Consider the following 6,935-nt stretch of genomic DNA (forward strand, 5'->3'; position numbering starts at 1 on the left):
GTATCTGTGTGTCTGTGTTTGTGTGTCTGTGTGTCTGTGTGTGTGTGTGTGTGTGTGTGTGTGTGTGTGTGTGTCTGTGGCTGTGTCTGTGTCCAGGTGCTGGTCCACAGGTCTGATGGTTTTGGGTTCTGTGGGGGGGCTCTGGTCTCTGACCGCTGGGTGATCTCTGCTGCTCACTGCCTGGAGGAGGCTGCAGACCATGTGACCATAGGTACAGTGTGTGTGTGTGTGTGTGTATAAACATAGATGCTGCCAAAAGTGATGCCCAACGATCTGGACATAACCCCCCCACCCCCACCCCCACCCCCAAAAGCCAAACAGGCTTTTAGACTTTTTTTCCCACAGACTCTTATTGTGAAAGAGACGTCTGTGAATCAGAGGATAGACTACTCGTGTCAGTTTGATCCATTTAGTCCGGAAGTCTGGAAGAGGCAAAGGACTAAATCATTTTATCCCCATTCAGGTTAGCACAGGGCTAACAGGAAGTGAGCACAGGGCAGAAACACTAACCCTCCAGGCTCTTTAGGCTCATGATGAGGAAGATCTTTCATACCAGGAACTGTTTTGTTTTCCTGCTCCACTGAGCAGCTGTCAGAGGATGAACAGAGCCTCCAGCGGCCGGTCACCGCCCCGGAGGCCACCTCAGTATAAGCCCCGTCCCCTGTGTCTGTTATGTGAGCAGGAAGTGTGAAACCCCCCCCCCCTTAATCCTGTTCGCCGCAAAACGCTGGGGGAGGCGGCGTTCAAACTGTCAGGGCAGCATTTAATGTTTTTCTGGTGTCAAATTTCAAAAGTCACTTTTTTAAAATGCTGTTCTATCATTTCTACACTTTGTTACACCGAAAACACGCTGTTTATCTGTCTGACTGTTTGTCTGACTGTCTGTTTATCTGTCTGTCTGTTTATCTGTCTGACTGTTTGTCTGACTGTCTGTTTATCTGTCTGTCTGTTTATCTGTCTGACTGTTTGTCTGACTGTCTGTTTATCTGTCTGTCTGTTTGTCTGACTGACTGTTTGTCTGACTGTCTGTCCTCTCTGTCCTGTCTGTTTGTCTGACTGACTGTTTGTCTGACTGTCTGTTTATCTGTCTGTCTGTTTGTCTGACTGTCTGTTTGTCTGACTGTCTGTCCTCTCTGTCCTGTCTGTTTGTCTGTCTGACTGTTTGTCTGTCTGACTGTTTGTCTGACTGTCTGTCCTCTCTGTCCTGTCTGTTTGTCTGTCTGACTGTTTGTCTGACTGTCTGTCCTCTCTGTCCTGTCTGTTTGTCTGTCTGACTGTTTGTCTGTCTGTCTGTTTATCTGACTGTCTGTCCTCTCTGTCCTGTTTGTTTGTCTGACTGTCTGTTTGTCTGTCTGCCTGTCCTCTCTGTCCTGTCTGTCCTCAGGAGACTTCGACAAGCTCCGTCCTGATCCCGGTGAGCAGCTGATAAAGGTCCAGAGGGTGTTCGTCCATCCTCACTTCCACTCCTTCACCTTCGACAGCGACATTGCTCTGCTCTATCTGTCCCGGCCCGTCCTCAGGGGCCCCACCGCCGTGCCCGCCTGCCTCCCCGACCCCCACCTGTCCACGTACCTGCTGCAGGTGACTGCCTGTTGGACGTCGCTAGTCGGAGTGGACGCCGCAGGTCAGGGCTGACGGTCTGTGTCTGTGTGTCCAGGACGGGAACCGCGGCGTGGTGACGGGCTGGGGACGGACCCGCTACCTGGGCAGGTCGTCCCGCTTCCTCAGGAAGGTGGCGCTCCCCGTGATCAGCTACCAGGACTGCACCGCCTCCACCGAGCAGGTGAGCAGGTGAATCCGGAGACCGGGCCCTCCTCTCATCCTGTCTGTTGTCCTCTCATCCTGTCTGATGTCCTGTCGTCCTGTCTGTTGTCCTGTCGTCTTATCTGTCGTCCTGTCTGTCGTCCTGTCATCTTATCTGTCGCCCTGTCTGTTGTCCTGTCTGTTGTATAGTCGTCCTGTCAGTCGTCCTGTCATCTTATCTGTCATCCTGTCAGTTGTCCTGTCATCTTATCTGTCGTCCTGTCTGTTGTCCTGTCTGTTGTATTGTCGTCCTGTCAGTCATCCTGTCATCTTATCTGTCGTCCTGTCTGTTGTCCTGTCTGTTGTATTGTCGTCCTGTCAGTCATCCTGTCATCTTATCTGTCGTCCTGTCTGTTGTCCTGTCTGTTGTATTGTCGTCCTGTCAGTTGTCCTGTCATCTTATCTGTCGTCCTGTCTGTTGTATTGTCGTCCTTTCTGTCATCCTGTCTGTTGTCCTGTCTGTCATCCTGTCTGTTTTATGTTGTCCTGTCTGTCGTCCTGTCTGTTGTATTGTTGTCCTATCTGTCGTCCTGTCATTCGTCCTGTCTGTCATCCTATCTGTCGTCCTATCTGTCGTCCTGTCTGTCGTCCTGTCTGCTTTATGTCGTCCTGTCTGTCGTCCTATCTGTCGTCCTGTCTGCTTTATGTCGTCCTGTCTGTCGTCCTGTCTGTCATCCTATGTGTCATCCTGTCTGTTTTATATCGTCCTGTCTGTCGTCCTATCTGTCGTCCTGTCTGTTGTATTGTCGTCCTATCATTCGTCCTGTCTGTCATCCTATCTGTCGTCCTATCTGTCGTCCTGTCTGCTTTATGTCGTCCTGTCTGTCATCCTATGTGTCATCCTGTCTGTTTTATGTCGTCCTGTCTGTCGTCCTATCTGTCGTCCTGTCTGTTGTATTGTCGTCCTATCATTCGTCCTATCTGTCATCCTATCTGTCGTCCTGTCTGCTTTATGTCGTCCTGTCTGTCGTCCTATCTGTCGTCCTGTCTGCTTTATGTCGTCCTGTCTGTCGTCCTGTCTGTCATCCTATGTGTCATCCTGTCTGTTTTATGTCATCCTGTCTGTCGTCCTATCTGTCGTCCTGTCTGTTGTATTGTCGTCCTATCATTCGTCCTGTCTGTCATCCTATCTGTCGTCCTATCTGTCGTCCTGTCTGCTTTATGTTGTCCTGTCTGTCGTCCTGTCTGTCATCCTATCTGTCATCCTGTCTGTTTTATGTCATCCTGTCTGTCGTCCTATCTGTCGCCGTCTGTTTTATGTCGTCCTGTCTGTCGTCCCGTCTGTTGTCCTATCTGTTGTATTGTCGTCCTTTCTATCGTCCTGTCTGTCATCCTATCTGTCGTCCTGTCTGTTGTATTGTCGTCCTATCTGTCGTCCTGTCATTCGTCCTGTCTGTCATCCTATCTGTCGTCCTGTCTGTTTTATGTCGTCCTGTCTGTCGTCCTATCTGTCGCCCTGTCTGTTTTATGTCGTCCTGTCTGTTGTATTGTCGTCCTGTCTGTTTTATGTCGTCCTGTCTGTCGTCCTATCTGTCGCCCTGTCTGTTTTATGTCGTCCTGTCTGCTGTCCTATCTGTCGCCCTGTCTGTTTTATGTCGTCCTGTCTGTTGTATTGTCGTCCTGTCTGTTTTATGTCGTCCTGTCTGTCGTCCTGTCTGTCGTCCTATCTGTCGCCCTGTCTGTTTTATGTCGTCCTGTCTGTCATCCTGTCTGTCATCCTATCTGTCGTCCTGTCTGCTTTATGTCGTCCTGTCTGTCGTCCTATCTGTCGCCCTGTCTGTTTTATGTCGTCCTGTCTGTCGTCCTATCTGTCGCCCTGTCTGTTTTACGTCGTCCTGTCTGTCATCCTGTCTGTCATCCTATCTGTCGTCCTGTCTGCTTTATGTCGTCCTGTCTGTCATCCTGTCTGTCATCCTATCTGTCGTCCTGTCTGCTTTATGTCGTCCTGTCTGTCGTCCTATCTGTCGCCCTGTCTGTTTTATGTCGTCCTGTCTGTCGTCCTATCTGTTGTATTGTCGTCCTTTCTATCGTCCTGTCTGTCATCCTATCTGTCGTCCTGTCTGTTGTATTGTCGTCCTATCTGTCGTCCTGTCATTTGTCCTGTCTGTCGTCCTGTCTGTTTTATGTCGTCCTGTCTGTCGTCCTGTCTGTCGCCCTGTCTGTTTTATGTCGTCCTGTCTGTTGTATTGTTGTCCTGTCTGTTTTATGTCGTCCTGTATGTCGTCCTATCTGTCGCCCTGTCTGTTTTATGTCGTCCTGTCTGTCATCCTGTCTGTCATCCTATCTGTCGTCCTGTCTGCTTTATGTCGTCCTGTCTGTCGTCCTATCTGTCGCCCTGTCTGTTTTATGTCGTCCTGTCTGTCATCCTGTCTGTCATCCTATCTGTCGTCCTGTCTGCTTTATGTCGTCCTGTCTGTCGTCCTATCTGTCGCCCTGTCTGTTTTATGTCGTCCTGTCTGTCGTCCCATCTGTTGTATTGTCGTCCTTTCTATCGTCCTGTCTGTCATCCTATCTGTCGCCCTGTCTGTTTTATGTCGTCCTGTCTGTCATCCTGTCTGTCATCCTATCTGTCGTCCTGTCTGCTTTATGTCGTCCTGTCTGTCATCCTGTCTGTCATCCTATCTGTCGTCCTGTCTGTCATCCTGTCTGTCATCCTATCTGTCGTCCTGTCAGCTTTATGTCGTCCTGTCTGTCGTCCTATCTGTCGCCCTGTCTGTTTTATGTCGTCCTGTCTGTCGTCCTATCTGTTGTGTTGTCGTCCTTTCTATCGTCCTGTCTGTCATCCTATCTGTCGTCCTGTCTGTTGTATTGTCGTCCTATCTGTCGTCCTGTCATTCGTCCTGTCTGTCATCCTATCTGTCGTCCTGTCTGTTTTATGTCGTCCTGTCTGTCGCCCTGTCTGTCGCCCTGTCTGTTTTATGTCGTCCTGTCTGTTGTATTGTCGTCCTGTCTGTTTTATGTCGTCCTGTCTGTCGTGCTGTCTGTCGTGCTGTCTGTCGTCCTGTCTGTCGTCCTATCTGTCGCCCTGTCTGTTTTATGTCGTCCTGTCTGTCATCCTGTCTGTCGTCCTGTCTGTTGTATTGTCGTCCTTTCTGTCGTCCTATCTGTCGTCCTGTCTGTCGTGCTGTCTGTCGTCCTGTCTGTCGTCTCTTGTTTTATCGTATCTGGGTGTGTTTGATGTGTGACCCTGTCCGCCCCCTGCAGGTGGTCACAGACAACATGTTCTGTGCCGGCTACCTGCAGGTGAACATGGACGCCTGCAGCGGGGACAGCGGCGGCCCGTTTGTGGTGAACTACCGGGGGACGTGGTTTCTGACCGGCGTGGTCAGCTGGGGGGAGGAATGTGCCGCCCGGGGGAAGTACGGCGTCTACACCCGCCTGGGCAACTTCCTGTCCTGGATCAGAGACACCATGGAGACGCCGGACCTCAACGGGACGGACGGACCCGGGACGACCTCCTGACCCGGGACGGAACCACGGAGGACAGCTGACGCCTCGCTGCCCGCTGTCACATGACCGACAGCTGTCATCTCATTGGCTGTCTCACCGGCCGCTGCGGCTTTCTGTCCAATGAGGAGACGTCCAAAAGGAACGATGTCATCACCATCATCATCATCACCGTGGTCATCATCATCATCACCATCCTGCTGTTTTCTTCCTGAACTTCTTCATGCTGTCGTCCACAGTCTCCATAGCAACAGTCTGCTGTACTGAAAAATGCACCTGATTGGTCAGTTATGAATGCTGAGCCTGACCAATCAGAATGAAGTATTGATCAAAGCTGAGGAATAAATGAGCTGGACAGACTGTCAGCGTGTCACTTTATTACTGCTCATGTGATTCATACGTGTGAAATAAAGAACATCAAACACCAATCAGCTCACAGGAAACAGGCAGCCCCCCCCCAACACACAGGCCATCAGCCCCCTCTCTGTGGGGGGGCACTGTCTCTAAAGGGTCATTTTGATAACATCACAGACGGAGTGTAGCAAAGGATTCTGGGATAGAAAATGGAGTCTGTCAGTTTATCTTCAGGGCTCTCTGCCAGGGGGGCATGGTCAGAGGGTGGGGGCTCAGAGACTGATTGTCTTGGTTTAATGACAGAAGGACGTCTGCATCAGGACCAGGTCTGATCAGGTCTGACATCAGAGGACGACCTGAAGCTCCATGTCAGATCCACTGATAATCAATCAATCAATGAATGATAAAAGATTTAATGTTCTGGACCCTCAGCAGGACCAGGGACCAGGACTGTGAGGACACGTCCTTCCTAATCCATCAGGATTTTCCACTGAATGCAAAGCAGAATTACACACAGCGTCAAATTAACGTGATGCAGCACGAAAGACACAAATCAGGCAAATTCACGTTTGAAAATATTCAACTTGAGCAAAAAAATGTCAGAAAGCTCCGTTTTCCCACAGAAACAATTTGAGTGAACGTGTCCTGGAGGGGAATCTGAGTTCTGATTGGCTGTCCTGACAGTGAATCAAACATGGAGCTCAATGATCCCACTGGACACGTTAGAGAGAGCCCAAGCATTAGCCCCAGTTAGCTCAAGCATTAGCCCCAGTTAGCTCAAGCATTAGCCCCCGTTAGCTCAAGCATTAGCCCCAGTTAGCTCAAGCATTAGTCCCAGTTAGCACAAACAGTAGCTCCTGTTAGCTCAAGCATTAGCCCCAGTTAGCACAAACAGTAGCTCCTGTTAGCACAAGCATTAGCCCGTTAGCACAAACAGTAGCCCCTGTTAACACAAGCATCAGATCCAGTTAGCACAAGCATTAGCCCCTGTTAGCTCAAGCATTAGTCCCAGTTAGCACAAACATTAGCCCCTGTTAACACAAGCATTAGATCCAGTTAGCACAAACAGTAGCTCCTGTTAGCACAAACAGTAGCTCCTGTTAACACAAGCATTAGATCCAGTTAGCACAAACAGTAGCTCCTGTTAGCACTAGCATTAGCCCCAGTTAGCACAAACAGTAGCCCCTGTTAACACAAGCATTAGATCCAGTTAGCACAAGCATTAGCCCCTGTTAGCTCAAGCATTAGTCCCAGTTAGCACAAACATTAGCCCCTGTTAACACAAGCATTAGATCCAGTTAGCACAAGCATTAGCCCCTGTTAGCTCAAGC

The 6,935-nt window shown here is 50.1% G+C and overlaps 1 protein-coding gene across 1 annotated transcript in view; it reads left to right on the plus strand.

Moving 5' to 3' along the window:
- LOC139200429 (coagulation factor IX) overlaps positions 1 to 5,525 on the plus strand; it is a 15,265-nt gene extending 9,740 nt beyond the window's left edge. Inside the window, exons 7-10 of the mRNA XM_070829726.1 lie at positions 97 to 211; positions 1,385 to 1,581; positions 1,658 to 1,783; positions 5,008 to 5,525. Coding sequence (XP_070685827.1) covers positions 97 to 211; positions 1,385 to 1,581; positions 1,658 to 1,783; positions 5,008 to 5,265 — 696 coding nt within the window. The 3' untranslated portion in view covers positions 5,266 to 5,525. The remainder of the gene's footprint in view (positions 1 to 96; positions 212 to 1,384; positions 1,582 to 1,657; positions 1,784 to 5,007) is intronic.
- The last annotated feature ends 1,410 nt before the right edge of the window (positions 5,526 to 6,935 follow it).

This window comes from Pempheris klunzingeri, chromosome 4, assembly GCF_042242105.1.
Source record: "Pempheris klunzingeri isolate RE-2024b chromosome 4, fPemKlu1.hap1, whole genome shotgun sequence".
Taxonomy (NCBI): domain Eukaryota; kingdom Metazoa; phylum Chordata; class Actinopteri; order Acropomatiformes; family Pempheridae; genus Pempheris; species Pempheris klunzingeri.